The 16,866-nt window shown below is 41.2% G+C and overlaps 1 protein-coding gene and 1 long non-coding RNA gene across 2 annotated transcripts in view; one reads left to right on the plus strand and one right to left on the minus strand.

Annotated features, from left to right (window-relative positions):
• Positions 1-16,866, minus strand: part of LOC125485753 — a 77,730-nt gene that overhangs the window by 9,144 nt on the left and 51,720 nt on the right. The gene's annotated exons all lie outside the window — the stretch shown is intronic.
• smo (smoothened, frizzled class receptor) overlaps positions 10,282-16,866 on the plus strand; it is a 34,573-nt gene continuing 27,988 nt past the window's right edge. Inside the window, exons 1-4 of the mRNA XM_020530559.2 lie at positions 10,282-10,940; positions 13,158-13,363; positions 14,191-14,400; positions 16,426-16,598. Coding sequence (XP_020386148.1) covers positions 10,691-10,940; positions 13,158-13,363; positions 14,191-14,400; positions 16,426-16,598 — 839 coding nt within the window. The 5' untranslated portion in view covers positions 10,282-10,690. The remainder of the gene's footprint in view (positions 10,941-13,157; positions 13,364-14,190; positions 14,401-16,425; positions 16,599-16,866) is intronic.

The following is a 16,866-nucleotide window of genomic DNA, read 5'->3' on the forward strand; positions in this document are numbered from 1 at the left end:
GGAACTTATAATGATGTAAGGTTGAATAGATTGGGCTTGTACTGACTGCAGTCTAGGATAATGAGGGGAGACCTCTTTGAAGCAAATAACATTCTTATGGGGCTTGACAGACTAGATATGGGCTGGTTATTTCCTCTAGTGGGAGAGTCTAGGATCTGGGGCATAACCTCAAAGTAAGCAGTGGCCCATTTAGACACATCAGCATTCTCCCCACCCCCAAGGACTTTTTCACCCCAGAAGACTATTAAGTATATTCAAGGCTGAGATTCATGGGTTTGTAATCATTGAGGAAATCAAGTGTTCTGGAGATTATCAGATCAGACATGATCTCGCAGATGGAATGGACTCATTGGGCTGAATGGACTCATTGGGCTGAATGGCCTACTTCTGCTTCTATGTTTTATGGTTACTCCCTGCTCCCACAGCACAGTGAGATCAGTCCTACTCTGTACAGAGCTGTTATGAGATCATGAGGGAGGCAGCACTACCATGTACATCTTTGTTTTACGTCCCAAGTGATGTGGGGATTAGTTAGCTCAGAGGGCTTGGTGGCTAGTTCACAATGCAGAGAGTAATATCACCAGTGCTGGTTCAATTCCTGCACCAGCTGAGGAATCTTCCCTCACCCAGTGGTGACCCTCAGGTTGTACCAGCACTAATCATCTCTGTCTCTCTCTCTCTCTCTCTAATGCTATCAACCATAAGGTCTGCTAATTTTACTGAGGAAGATAATTGAGTTTACCCTGACCAGTATTGTATCATTTAGGGAAATGTTTTGCAGGTAGTGAGTGAATCTGGCTTAGCTTAGGAATATTTCTAAACCTTCGAAAACACTGAATCAGCTTCTGCTTGAGTATCACAGGAATTTTATCAAGGCTCAAAGGTTGTGGAGGAGATTTGCTAGATTGGTATCAGCAATAAAGAACAAGAAACTTCTGCAATTGACACTGCTCGCCTTCAAAAACAAGCTTAAGGGGAGATTTAATAAATGTGTTCAAAATCATGAGATGAGCTAACAAATTAGAGTCATTGAGATATACAGCACAGAAATAGACCTTTCAGTCCAACTCTTCCATGCCAAACAGATATCCTATATAAATCTAGTCCCATTTGCCAGCATTTGGCTCATATCCCTCTAATCCCTTTCTAAATCCAGATGCCTTTTAAATGTTGTAATCATGCCACCCTCTACCACTTTTTCTGGTAGCTCATTTCATACACGCGCCATCCTCTGTGTGGAAAAGGTGCCCCCTTAGATCCCTTTTACATCTTTTCCCTCTCACCTTCAACCTATGTCCTCTAGTTTTGGACTCCCCCCACTCCAGGGAAAAGACCATGTCTATTTACTGTATCCATGCCCCTCATGATTTTATAAACCTCTATTAGATCACCCCTTAGCCTCTTAATGCTCCAGGGAAAATAGCCCCAGCCTATTCAGCCTCTCCCTATAGCATAAGCCCTCCAACCCTGGCAACATCCTTGTCAATCTTTTCTGAACCCTTTCTAGTTTCACAACATCCTTCCTATAGGAGGGAGACCAGAATTGCACACGATACTCCAAAAGTGGCTGAACCAATGTCCTGTAGAGACTCAACATGACCTCCCAACACCTATACTCAGTGCACTGACCAATAAAGGCAAACCTACCAAATGCCTTCTTCAATCTAGCTCTCCAATCTAGCTGCAACTCCACTTTCAAGGAATAATGAACAGCAATCCAAGGTCTCTTTGTTCAGCAACACTCCCTAGGCCCTTACCATTAAGTGTATAAGTCCTGCCCTGACTTGCCTTTCCAAAATGCAGTACCTCACATTTATTTAAATTAAACTCCATCTGCCACTCCTCAGCCCATTGGTCCAAGAGATCAAGATCCCATTGTACTCTGAGGTAACCTACTTCACTGTCCACTACACCTCCAATTTCAGTGTCATCTGCAAACCTAATAACCATTTCTCATGTTCACATCCAAATCACTTACAGAAATGACAAAAAGCAGTGAACCCAGCACCAATTCTTGTGGCACACTGCTGGTCACAGGCCTCCAGTCTGAAAAGCAACCCTCCACCACCACCCTCTGTCTTCTACGTTTGAGCCAGTTCTATATCCAAATGGCCAGTTCTTCCTGTATTGGGTGTGATCTAACCTTGGTAACCAATCTACCATGAGGAACCTTCTCAAATGCCTTGCTGAAGTCCATATAGTTCACATCCACCATTTTTGAAGGCTTCCCATTTTCCAACCATCCTTTTACTTGTGAACATTTGCACCCCCCCCCCCCCCCCAAAACACTTTTAAAAGTTCTTGCCTACTACAGTCAAAATTGGCCTTCCTCAAATTTAGAACTTTAACTTTTAGATCTGGTCTATCCTTTGCCACCACTATTTTAAAACTAATAGAATTATGGACACCAGCCCCAAAGTGCTGCCCACCGACACCTCAGTCACCTGCCCTGCCTTATTTCCCAAGAGTAGGTCAAGTTTTGCATCTTCTCTAGTAGATACATTCAGGTGCTGAATCAGAAAACTTTCTTGTGCACATTTAAAAAGTTCCTCTTCATCCAAACCTTTAATACTTTGGTAGTCCCAGTCTGTGTTTGGAAAATTAAAATCCCCTACCATAACCACCGTATTGTTCTCAGAGATAACTGAGACCTCCCTATAAATTTGTTTCTCAATTTCCTGCTGATTATTGGGAGAGGGGGTCTATAGTGCAATCCCAATAAGGTGATAATCCCTTTCTTATTTCTCAGTTCCATCCAAATAACTTCCCTGGACATATTCCCAGGAATATCCTCCCTAAATACAACCGCAATGTTATCCTTAATCAAAAACACCACTCCCCCTCCTCTCTTGGCCCCCTTTTGATCCTTCCTGTAGCATCTATAGCCTGGAACGTGAAGCTGCCAGTCCTGTCCATTCCAGAGTCACATCTCTGTAATTACTATGACAGTCTGAGTGGAGTTTGCACGTTCTCCCCATGTCTGCGTGGCTTTCCTCCGGGTGCTCCGGTTTCCTCCCACAGGCCAAAGATGTGCAGGCTAGGTGGATTGGCCGTGCTAAATTGCCTATAGTGTCCAGGGATGTGTAGATTAGATGGGTTATTGGGGGGATGGGTCTGGGTGGAATGCTGTGAGGATCAGTGTGGACTTGTTGGGCCAAAGGGCCTGTTCCACCCTGTAGGGATTCTAAGATCTATGATCTATGATCCCAGTCCCATGTTCCTAACGATGCCCTTAGTTCATCTGCCCTACCTGTTAGGCCTCTTGCATTGAAATACCTGCAGTTTAACAATCAGTCCTACCTCATTCTCTGCATTGTTCCTGCCTGCCCTGACTGTTTGATTCTTTTTCCCAACTGTATCAGTCTCAGACTGCTCGCTTTCCTCACTAAATCCCTGGGTCCCACCCCACCCTTAAAAAGTTTAAATCCTCCTGAGCAGCTCTTGCAAATCTCCCCGCCAGTATATTAGTCCCCTTACAGGTTGATGGAGAGAAAATGCTTCCATGATCAGAAACAAGAGGACACCACCCAGGACAAAGCAGCCTGCTTGATTGTCACCACATTTACAAACAACCACTCTCTGCACCACAGACACTCAGTAGTAGCAGTGTTTACCATCTACAAGACACACTGCAGAAATTTACCATGGCTCCTTGGCACCTACCAAACCCAGACAACTTCCATCTGGAAGGACAAGGGCACAAGATACATGGGAACACCACCTCCAATCCACTCACCACCCTGACTTGGAGATATATCACTGTTCATACAGTTTCAGTGTATCAAAATCTTGGAACACCTTCCTTAACATCATTGTAGGTTTCCCTACAGCCCGTGGACAGCAGTCATTCAAGAAGATAGGTCACCATCCATCTTCTTAAGGGCAACCATGGAGAAGCAATAAATGCTGGCCCAGCCAGTGACATGCACATTCCATGGATGAATAAAATGAAAAAGATATAACACAATTGGTAAGGAAAACAAGGGAGAAATGAGAATTATTTTATGCAGTCAGAAGGATGTGGAAAAGTTGACGGCTATGGCAGTGGGACTCGTGAATAGCTGTTTCAAAGAAATGGTACAAAACCAAATGGGTCAGATGACCAACACCTAAATAATGTCAGAACTTAGCACCAGTTCCACGAACCAGTTAAATTTTCCTCAAAGTAAAGCCCTCATTTCTCCACCATAACCATCTCTCTCCCTCAGTGAGGAAGAAAACATTTTATGTAACATCTTTCACAAGCCAAGAACATTCCTCTACAGCTTTTAGTTTTGAGATATAATTACTGATGTAATGGAAAAAAAACACAGCAAACTCCCATAGACAACAACTTTATCATAATCAGATAAACTGTTATATTGAAGCTTTTGATGGACAAAATTTGGCCAAGGCTCCAGGGCATATCTCCAGCTCTTTCCAAATTGTGCTGTGGGAACTTTTACATTGACCTAATAGGCCTTGACATAACATCTCCTCAAAGTATAACACCTCCGATAGCGTAGCACTTACTCAGTAATGCACTGGCAGTGTCAGATTAGACTTTTTGCCCATGGACTGGACTTGAACTCATAACAAAAGTGCAACCCACTGAAGGGTGAAGAAAAGCAGAGTCTGAGTTGCTTCTGCATTTCATTGACTGCAGTGGTAAAGTATGACAGGTAATCTAACTCCGGTCAATTGATCCTGAGAGACACAATTTCTGGAAAACATTATGTATCTTGAAAAGGAGGGGACTCCAAAATCTTGGGATTTTTCTGTGTGCTACTACAGAACTGTGAGATGTGAGAACTTAGTTTCAGCCCCTTATGATGCTTTGATCTGTAATGAATAATCAAGTGGAGCACTTAAATTGCAAATTGTATAATGTATGCAAACTTCTGGGCAGCAAATTATGTCTTTTGTAATGTTATGCTCTGAATAGCTTTGCAAAGATTTGACTAATTTGTTTGCTAAAATTTAGTGGACAGAGGATAGTGATGGTGACTGCATATGAGGCTCAAGAAAGAGCGAGTGACCGTTGAAGTTAGTTGGTATGGGGTTCCAAGTCAGTGATGTATGAGATTGTTAATGAAGCATTCAGCTGTCCAGCTCAGGTGGGCCCTGCTCATGCCTCTTCTCAGTTTGTTGGGTCTGGATGGGCAATGTAAAGCACCACAGTTGCCTTCATGAAGGGTCTAGGCCCGAAACGTCAGCCTCTCTGCTCCTATGATGCTGCTTGGCCTGCTGTGTTCATCCAGCCCTGCACCTTGTTGCCTTCATTGACTATTGATTTACAGAGAGGAAAGCTCAGACACAGGTTCTGCTCTTGCATTGCAATTTGATTATCTCTAATGGGAAAGGCACACATGCATGAAGTGTGTGAATGGATATTGGGATGAAACAAGATTGGGTTAATCTCTAATGCTCTTCCTGATTAAATAGCTGACTGAGTTATAGAGTCAGAGAGTCATACAGCACGGAAGCAGACCCTTTGGTCCAACTCGTCCATGCCGACCAAGTTTCCCAAACTAACCTAGTTCTATTTGCCTGCATTTGGCCCATATCATGATGGGCTCCTTGAATGAAAAAACAGTTAAACTGTTAGCCCTGCTAAAGGTCCTAAATTTCAAGGGGAGGGAATGTAAGAAACAATTGGATAAAACTTGATTTGAAAAATTACAAGGCAATGCAATTGATTCTACAGCACAATAAATGGACCAACTAGCTTTCTATTAAATATCTATCATGGCAGGAGGCTGGATCTTTCTTTAATCTTTAATGTTTGCTGGGATAACAGGTAGGGTTTTTGTAAAACATTTTCAAATATGGTAATATAGTTTTTGTAAAGAGCTCTAACTTGTTAAAGGATTAAATATGTCATTATGAAGTTTATAAACCAACTGTAAATTTTTGAATATTTTTGTTGGAAAATATAGCAACTCATGAATTTCATTCCCAATGTTTTGATTTGTAAGACTTTGAGACGATGGGGTTGGCATTTAGTTAAGTTGAATTATTTTTAGGAGCTGGTTTTGACTTGTCAGCTTAACTTCAATGTGGAGAAAGTGGATAGACATAATTGTGGAATTATGTAAGTAATTCAGGAGGTTGCAGCTCCCACTTATTAATAAGGGCTGCTGAAGAGAACTTGCAGCAGTGTCCTCTGGCTAAGGTTAATTACTGGAGATGCATTGTGAGGCATTTAGTGTTAAGTTTGAAATGTGTGGGCCAATTGCTCTCTACTTTTAATGATTCAATTATCTTATACAGTTTTTGTCTTCATGTTTCAGAAATGGCACAGGAAGTACTGCAGAAAGTGTAAAACTAATTTACAAGGATGATACCAGAGAGATGACAACGCTCAGAACAGACTAAACAGATTGGGCTCTTTTCTGTAGAAATTAAAAGGCTGAGACGTGACCTGACAGAAGTCTTTAAATTATCACCGGATTCAATTTCAGTAGGTGCAGAGACGATATTTCCAAACATAGGATAAACAAAAACTTGGAGGCAGACATATAAGATATTCACGAACAAATCCAGAATGGGTTTCAAAAGAAACTTCTTTCCTCAGAGAGTGATGAGAATGTAGAACTTGCTGCTACAAGCAGTAGTTGTAAATAGTACTATGGATTTAAGGGGAAACTAGATGAACACATGTCAGAAGGAATGAAACTCAATGTTGATTGGTTAAATGAAGTAGGGAGGAAGGGAACTCATGTGGAGTATAAATACCAGCATGTACCAGTTGGCTGGAATGGCCTCTTTCTATGCTCTAATTCTGTGTAAATTCTATTTTCTTCTTCTTAATGTATTGGGTTCTTATCGGGATTTGAATACTACAAACACTGGCCCAACCTCGAATACTTAATGTACTCTTTACTGTACCAACTTGAACTAGAAGGAGCAACATGTTGTTTGGTCTTAGACAGAAGCAAGGGGTTGGGAATGCACTGCTGTTGAACCGCCTGAGTTCTGTGCATTTCTGTTTTGAGGAACCTTTAGGAGGAAGTTCCTGAGCAGCCATTGGCTGTTGGAATACTTATTGATTTTTTTGGAGATGATGATGGTGAAATTCTCCTTGGATGTCCGTGTAGAAGGGTAACTCGTTTTGACTAGCCCCACAATTGGAAACATCTCCACATCTGCCTATTGAAACACTTCGTAATTTTGAGGACTTCTTTCAGGTTGCCCCCAAATGTTCACTTGTTTGTCAAAAACTCCTCAAGATGTTCTTCTTGCCTGATAGTTCTGGTGTCATCTTTGTAAGTTATTTTACATCTCCTGTAATACTTTTGTGAGATGAGTCCAGAATTGTATAAGAATATGAATTCATTTAGAGTGACAATTGGCCTGCACATTTCAAATTTAATTGTAACTGAATCATAAGGCTGCCTGCACTTTAGATACATTTGCTTACTTGCTACACTCACTGTCATGCAGCAGAACACCGCCAATAGTTTTCTTAAACAGCCATGATAAGCAGGAGCAGCAATTGGAATAAAAACAAAAAGTGCTGGAAAAATTCAGCAGGTCTGGCAGCACCTGTAGAGAGAGAAGCAATGTTAATGTTTTATGACCAATGACTCTTCTTTGGAACAGCAATAGGACAGTGGCGGTCTGTGGAAATGAAAATAAGTCTGATACGTCAATACACTACCAATAATTTTTATGCCATTTTATAGCCCTACTCTCTCTTCTGGCATTGGGTAGCTCATTGCAGACCATGGATTGATCCTGGGATCTTCCACTTCCACGTGTGGCTCAGTCCCAGACAGGACAGCATATTTGCTCCTAGATTTTACCTCCTCATTTTACTCTCTCTGTTTAGACTAAAATACTGTTTCCTAGGGTGGGGGAACAGATGGACATCCTAATTCTTCAACAGTGAGAGGAGACTGTAGGCCACAAGTGGATCAGCCCCCATTTGCATGGCATTTGTCACGAGTATCATTGTTCTAACTCCAGCATCCTGTGCTGTATTGCCACCTCATGCTCACTTCTCTCTGTTGAATATGTTTGAATTGTTGGAACAGCGAACAATTATCAATGTGAAACACCATGAACACATCATTTGGTCCCCCTCTCTTGTTACAAACTGATATTAAATCTGTCCTTCCTCAGTGTACACTGATAGTTCTGCCCCTTCACAGAAAACACTGACATTAATTCTGCCTCCCCAGCATATGCTGATATTCTGTTGAGTGTAATATTTTGTGCCACCTGGGCACCACCAACAAAGTGTGACTGTAGGAGTGTGACATGGAGAATGTGATAGGAAATATGCAATAGACAAATGTTACATGACGTGGGTGTGGTGTTTACAGGAAATGCACTCTGCTCACATGATTTTTGATATATATGAATGTTGTTGACTTAACCAGAGTACAAATTCTGCACACTGGTGAATCTCTGGTCTAGCTGGATAATCTTCATACATCTCTCTGCTGACTGTCCTTCCTTTATTTCATTTCTAATATATGATTGAAAACACAATGCTCAAATCAATACAGTAGCATTTGCAGGTCACAACAGTAAGGAAGCCTGCACTTAAGGACACAGAGCAGAAGGGTAACATGAAGGATTGCAGAGGAACAATGTAGGAAGGGACACAGAGTATGGTAGTTCCTGGAGAGACACTGCGCTACAGGGTGGTGTGCATAGGTATGCTATACTGTAGGGCTACTCATGGAATGACACTACTGTGAGACAGTATCCATAGGAACACTGCACAGTTAAACACTGCTATGTGAGTACATGAGAGGCACAACTGAGGTACTGCATGGAGGGACACTGCACTGAGGGGAAGTACACTGATGTACATTGCACTAAGGGACACAGAGGCTGGGGTGGTGCACAGAAGAACAGTGCATGGCAGGACACTGAGAGGCAGTGTTTGGACACGACACTGTGGAAAACTATAGTTGAGAGACCGGGAGGCACTGCAGTGATCAGATAATAGAAGAATTTGAAAGGACATGCTCTAGTTATAACTTTTAACATTTTTGACAAATCCATTGGGGAATATATTTCTCTTTGTCTTCTCCACTTAAAGGCAGCCAATGGGAACCAGACAAATCCCAGTTCACTTGCCACGAGACCAATCTTCTTGTTTGGATGGAGATTGTTGTTCTTTCCCAGATGGAGGTAGCATCATATTCAAGTCCAATCCTCTCCTAGTGGGCTGTCCTCGCAAGGAACATATGATAATGACCAGAGAAAGCCTTCACATCAAGTGCCTTTCACACATTCTCAAGACATGCAAGTGTTTACAGCCAATCTGGTACTTTGTGATGTGTACTCAATGTAGGATAATGTAGTAGCCCATATGATGCACAGCAAGATCCTCCAAACAGTAATGACATAATGATCACATTATCTGTTTTTGTAATGTTGATTGAGGGATACTGGAGCAATTGACCAGGACCCTGGGAAAATTCCTCTCATCTTCTTTGAAGTAGTGCCATGGGATCTTTTGAAAAAGAATATAATTGCACTACAAGCAGTTCAATTCAACAAGGATGCAGCGTTATATTGGATCATTTGACGCTGAAGAGCCTGGAGGTGAAACGTGTGTCTCAGTTGGTGCTTGTTGATATTTTCCAATCACCCTGTAATTACACACCTCTGGAGCAGGTCTGAACCCAGGTCTCTTGGTCCAGAGGTAGATGCACGACTACTGCACCACGACAGCCCCTTCTACAAAGGGACCAGAAGTCATTAGGCTTCACCAAAGAATGTCACTCCTTGAATGTGGCGCCTTACACCACTCGGTCATCCCGGCAAGTTATCAGCTGGCTGTTTGTAAACTCAGGTCTTGGAGACTGGAAGTGAAACTACTCCTGTGCCTGAGTTTGACGTTGAATGATGCAAGGGTTTATGTTTTTTAGGGTGGCAATTATTATCTTTTCAACTGCGATGGATAAGTAGTCAGGGGCCAGGAAAGGGGTACTCACGGTGTTTAACTTTTGCCAGTGTGGTTGTGGATTGTAAACTGGGTGTGGGGGATGGGTTCGGTTTAACATTACTACGTGCCTCCCGATCCCCGGCATGAATAAAAACTGTTGATGAACCAAACTCTCAAGGAAAGAGAAAACAAAAAGTGCATACCAAAAACTCTTTTTTTCCAATGGACTTGTACACTTTCAGTGAATTGGACAGTGAGATCCAAGATCTATAACGGAACATTGGGAGAGGTTACAAGGAGAGAACGAGAGAGGGAAAGGGAAAAAAAAAATGAACTGGGTATCAAATTACAATCCTTTTTTTTCTCTCTGTCACTTCTCCGGGACGTAAAAGTGGGAGTCGGGAGGCAAAGTTGTTTTGAGATCACGCACGGTCTTGGTACAAATTAAATGATTTGCATTTTTCCCCCGTGGGCTTTGTGTTTTCAAAGTGTTTTTTTAAAAAAAGTCTCACTGAGTTTGGAAAGAGAATTTGGGAATAATCAAATCCCAGTTTGCAGCCGGATGAGTCTGGAATGAGTTGAAACTGACGCGATGGCATTCGCTGCAAGTTGGGAAACTGACTCATTTTCTGGGGCAAACAGAGGCAGAGAAAGAGGCCAATAACTCATCAGAACAAGTTTCGAGTAGAAGGGGATTAATTCCCCGGTTTTCAGAGAGGCAAACAGCGAAGTTAGAAGATAGGCGACGGGGTGGGGGTGAAGATCTCTTAATTTTGCAACTGCAAGTCTGGAGGAATCAAGATGTCTACCGCCTGGCAGTCTTTTGTTAAAGCGGCTGCAGTCTCCTTGCTTTTACTCTGGACTTTGCTGGAGCTGAGCGGCACGAACCAAACGTTTCCCCACGACCGCTGCAAAAAAGTTTCGGACTGCGAGCCCCTGAGATACAACACATGCATGGGTTCGGTTCTACCTTACACCCACACATCGCTCGCTCTGGCTGAAGACTCCAGCACCCAAGAGGAGGCTCACAACAATCTGGTCCTGTGGTCAGGTATTGCACTCAAACCCCTTGTATAATAAAAGGAAAACGCATTTTTGGAATTGTATGTGATATTTTTTTAAAAAACTAGAAAATATTTTCAGCTCCAGAAGCGTATCCCCTTTCCTTTATTTTGTTCCATTTTAGCGAAATGCAGAACTTAAGGAACGTCGAATGCACTTCCAGCAAGATGGGTCTAACGAGGGAGAGAGTTGGGTTGTTGTTATACTTCTCACTGTGCAATAAATTGGGTGATAAATCCGTCCTAAAGCCACGGTAGAATCTGAGATCCTATCAGCCACAATAAAGTCCCGTATTTTCACATCCTCCTACCTCAACCATTGATAATTTTACCTTTAGTTGCTTAGGCCCCACATTCTGAATTTCAGCCCTCGCCTTTCCAAACTTCATCTTTTACCCTTTGCTTAATATCTGGCTCTTTTACCAATCTTTTGGCTATTTGCCCTCATATCTCCATGTGGCTTGGTATGTTCATCACAGACCCATTGAATACTTTGGAGAATTTTATTATGCTAAAGGGACTGTACAAATGCAGCCTCTGAAAGCTGTCTTACATGGACTTCAGTTCATATAACTCCAATCTCAAAGTTGTATTGAGTTGACACGTCTTGTCAAATCCAAAGCATTGGTGAAGATCAAAATATGGGCATATAAGGGAGGCATGGCTCAGTCCAGTTTGCTTTACTGTTGATGAAAAGTAATCAAAAATCTCTACTGTCTGTTCATTAACAACTGTGACTTTTATTTATATACACTGTTTAATATAGTATAAATGTCCAGAAACACTCCAAAGGAGAGGAATCAAATGAAAATTGTTGCTGAGCCAAAGAAGATGACATTAGGACAGATGACTAAAATCTTGGTCAAGAAGGTGGATCTTAAAGGAGAGGCAGAGTAGTTTAGAGATGGAGTTCTGAAGCTCACTTCCTGGATGGCTCAAGGCTTGGCTGGCCTCAGTGTGGTGAGGGAGTATGGTGTGCTCGAGAACTCAGAATTAGGGGAATGCCAATTTCTCAGATGGATTGAAAGCCAAAAGAGGTTACAGAGCATTTTTTTTATAAAAAGGTCAAAACCATGGATTGGAACACGAGGAAGAGCATTTTAAAACAGAAGCATTAGGGAATTTGGAAGAGTCAGCAAGTGCAGAACCAATGACAAAGTGAGACTGTTTTGACTAGAGATGTAACCATTTAGGGAACATGGCACAACTTGTGCACAACAAGCTTCCACAAACTGCAAGACAATAACATTGTGATAATCTATTATAGTAGTGTTTGTTGAGGGATAAGTATTGGCCAAGACATCAAAAGAACACCCCTGCAATTATTGTAAATAGCATCATGGGATTTTTCATGACAACTGGGAGAGTAGATAGGGCTTTGATTTAACATCTTACCTGAAGAGCGATTTGCATATTATTTCATTCATAATTCCTATTTAGGATTTGTATTCACAAATTTTGTGACTTCATCAAAAAAATTCAATTAGATAGTCAGAAATGACCTGTCCTTCACAAATCTACGATGACACACTTTGATCAGCTCATGCTTGTTCAAATACTTAGTCATTCATCCAGGACAATAGATTCCAGCAACTTTCCCACAAGTAAATTGCATAGATTACACAGCATAGAGAGAGGTCATTCAAGCCTAATCATTACGCTGGTGTTCATATTCCACATGCATTTCCTGACATTCCATTTACCTCATTTAAACCTATCAGCGTTGCTTTCTCTCGTGGTACTCATCTAGTTTATTTTTAAAGTAATTTTGATTGATGGGTCAGATTTTTCTGGTTTCTGGCTCTCTCACTTTGAAAATAAGGAGTGATATTTAGAATTTTCCAATCTAAAGGGACAATTCACAAATCCAGAAAACTTTGTAAAGTTATTCTTTTAATAAACTAGGGTGGGCACCATCTGGACCCAAAGATTTGCCTTAAGTCTATTATTTTCTCCATGTGTTGCTTTATGCTTCAGATCAGAACTTTCAAAGTGGTGAATAATGTTAACAGTATCTTTAAGAATAACTGCAATGTAATACTCCTCTTTTGGAATATAGGGGGTGCAGCTCTAAAATGTTTCCATTCAAATTCTCTAAATAACGTGAGTAGATGAATAAACCTCTAGTTTCTGTGATCTTGCATTGGAGTTTATACTTTGATAAGGATCTCATTTAACCCCATCTGCTTCTTTATCTTCCTATCCAGGATTGAGGAATGCTCCAGGCTGTTGGAGTGTGATTCAACAGCTTCTGTGTGCTGTCTACATGCCAAAATGTGAAAATGGCAAAGTGGAGCTACCTGGACAGGTTATGTGTCAGATCACCAGAAGCCCTTGTGCCATTGTGGAGCGAGAGAGGGGCTGGCCTGACTTCCTGAAGTGTTCAAATGATCGGTTTCCTGAAGGATGCCTGGTATGTCTGATGAGAGTCAGCCAAAGCCAAGAATAATCCATACACAGGTTGCATTCCTGCACCAACTGAAGTGTTTGTGCCTCATCCCTTCCTTGTACTTCCCTCAAGTGGTAGTTCTTCATGTTTGAACTACTAGACTCAATGTATTAACAATGGAGGGGGGCAATGAGCGTTGTGGTGGTCGCATAGTAGTAGTTTCAATAAACTAATAATCCAGAGGCCCAGGCTAATGTCCGTGGAACACAGATTCAAATCTCACCACTGCAACTAGTGGAATTTAAATTTACTAAATATGTCTGGAATACAAAGTTAGTTTCAGTGATCAAAACCATGATAATTATCATTGATTGGTAAAAAAAACACATCTGCTTTAGTAATGTCCTTTAGGGAAGGATATCTGTCACCCTGAACTGGTCTAGCTCACATGTGACTTGAGACCTACAGCAATGTTTTTGACTGCCCTCAGAAATGGCCCAGTAAACCTCGCAGTTTAAGGGCAATTAGTAGTGTACAACAAATGCTGAGCTTATCAGCAATACTCACTTACCACAAAAGAATAAAAACAAGAAAAAGACTGTAGCAACTTCTTGGGAAATGGTGGGTGGGAGTAGAGATATCATATTCGATCACTTCTGTATGCAGGCACACACCCTCTCCAATAGAAGTAATTTGGCAAATGTATCATTATTGGAATGTATTGGCACCAAGTTGGGTTGGTGCATTGAATCTTAATAGGTTGCCAAACTGCCATCTTGTCTAAATACAGAGGGGGGAGATGTCTACAAAGGACTAAGATACTTAAAAAAATCTTTCTTACTTTCTTTCAGAATGAAGTTCAGAACATCAAATTTAACAGCTCTGGTCGGTGTGAGTCCCCTCTGGTACGCACAGAGAATCCCAAGAGTTGGTACGAGGATGTGGAGGGATGTGGAATCCAGTGTCAGAACCCGCTCTTCACAGACAGTGAGCATGATGCCATGCACATCTATATCGCTGTCTTTGGATCCATTGCCATTCTGTGCACATTCTTCACATTGGTGAGCAATGCCCTGACTGGCCTTTAATTGGGTATGGCTGCAAAAGCAACCTGAACCCACTTGCACTTCATTAGACAAAGTAAGAATAATAATATTGACACAAACAGCAGTTTTCTGGGTTTTACTTTTGTTCTCCTCTCAATGAAGTTAAATTTCACAAACATATAGAGGTAGATTTTAAATCACTGGGCAGTATAACAGCAAAGCCTGACAATGCTATGAGGAGGCTCACTCCATTTTGAGAGTGAACTTGCTAGTGGAAAAGTAGTCTGGTGTTGGAGCAAGGCAGTTGTCTATATTTCTCTCAAGGAGCTCAGAGTTGAGTCTTCATCCCAACAAAATTATTATGAATAAGGTTTACCATTTTGATGCCTATCAGCTGCACTGTCAAACTGCACAGAGCATACACTGAATGTTCTGCCCAGTGGTCTTTCAAAGTGGTGTTGGCAATCCTATTTCTGTCCCTAATTTTCATATTTAAAGGCTGACCATTCAAAGCAGATGAGCATTTTGGGTTTCCACCAGGACACCCATGGGGTGAGAAGGTATTCAGATAAAGCTACTAAGAAAGAGAGAGTGTTTCACAGTGGGGCAGAGGAGAGAGATTGATATATTATGCCAACAGTGCCTGTACTTTGCAGCTGCACTCAATTCAAAATAGAACTGTGCTCTTATAAAATACATTATATTCACCATAATGAGTTCTGCAATATGAATTGTAAAATATAGTGATTCTAGGGCCAAAATCTAAATTAAAGTTCAAATAACTATAACCTCTCATGTCATGTGAATTCCTCAATTTAGATTTCAGCCTGAAATTCACTCCTAGGTATCCATTACTTTATGTATTAACCACCCAACTTTTCAATAAATTACAGCCTAACTCTGGATTGTCTCTTCTGTATATGTATCACCATATCCCTTGATTGGATTTCAACTTGTAATTCACACATGTACATATATTATTAGAACTAAAATCAGAAAACCGTACAAATACTCAGTTCTGATGAGGCATTATTAGTCTGAAATGTTGCCTCTGCGTCTTTCTTTCCCTAGATACTGTTTGACCTGCTGTACTTTCAACAGTTTTTGCTTTTAATTCTGATTTCTAGCATCTGTAGTATTTTGCTTTTGTGTTTGTTATCCAGGGTAGACTTGTTAAGTAAAAACCGAAAGAACTACGGATGCTGTAAATCAGGAACAAAAACAGAAGTTGCTGGAAAAGCTCAGAAGGTTTGGTAGCATCTGTGAAGAAAAAACAAAATCAGACTTAACGTTTTGGGTCTGGTGACCCTACCTCAGAACCCAAAAGGGTCACCGGACCCGAAACGTTAACTCTGATTTTTTTCTTAACAGATGCTGCCAGACCTGCTGAGCTTTTCCAGCAACTTCTGTTTTAGACATGCTAAGTGCCCATTTATAGCAGGACTGTGCTAAGGTTTCTTACAACTGAACTATAAGCACTTGGTGATGGTTAGGGTAGGTTCCTCTCATGAATTCACACTGGTTTGAACATCACTAATGCATTGGAACTAGGCAGAATTACATGCGAGCAGCACAAGGTATATTGGTCAGAAGAGTCCAAAATATTGGAGAGTCTCAAGTCAGTTCCTTATATGCAAACGCCCACAGTGTGTGGATATTCACAATTTATTACAAGTTAGAATAGCTCAATTTCTTTCCCATGCTGTCTTTATTAAATCATGGAAATATATTGTTGAGATTGGAACACAATGGACATTATTAATGTAGAGGATAAGAAGCTGCAATTCTCTACCCAACTAGTGCATCTAATATGAATGGTCCATGTTGACATTCAAAAATGGTCCAATTTCCAGCACTAGCATCCTTCATTTCTATGTCAACAAAGTAGTATTGTTGTTTTTTCACTAGATATCACTGGTGTACTTATTTCCAAAGCATTTTGGCACCTGTATGATTATTGAAGGACCTTGTGCTGATTGAGACTTTATTCTGAGCCTAATTATTTTGCATTTTATATTTAGTTTCTCCTTTTGTTTTTAGGCCACTTTTGTTGCTGACTGGAAGAACTCTAACCGTTACCCTGCTGTCATCTTGTTTTATGTAAACGCCTGTTTCTTCATTGGGAGCATTGGCTGGCTTGCACAATTCATGGATGGAGCACGGAAAGAGATTGTGTGCAAGGCAGATGGGACCATGCGACTTGGAGAGCCAACGTATATTCATCTTACATTCTTTTTCTTTTGTGTCACACTGTTCTAACAGTGATGTTAGTCTTGCACGGTCTCCTCAGGACATTTGCCTCCATGTTCCAATTATAAAGGATAAAATCTATAGCAGAACTGAGGGATTATAAATGTCAAAAAGTGTGGGATGTGACCTAAAGAAGTCCTTGGGATTATGTAATGGTTTAATAGGGTAGATATAGTGAAAATGTTTCCCCATGAGAGCCTAAAACTAGGGATCATATACTCACTAATAAAT

This window comes from Rhincodon typus, chromosome 22, assembly GCF_021869965.1.
Source record: "Rhincodon typus isolate 14 chromosome 22, sRhiTyp1.1, whole genome shotgun sequence".
In the NCBI taxonomy this organism is placed as follows: domain Eukaryota; kingdom Metazoa; phylum Chordata; class Chondrichthyes; order Orectolobiformes; family Rhincodontidae; genus Rhincodon; species Rhincodon typus.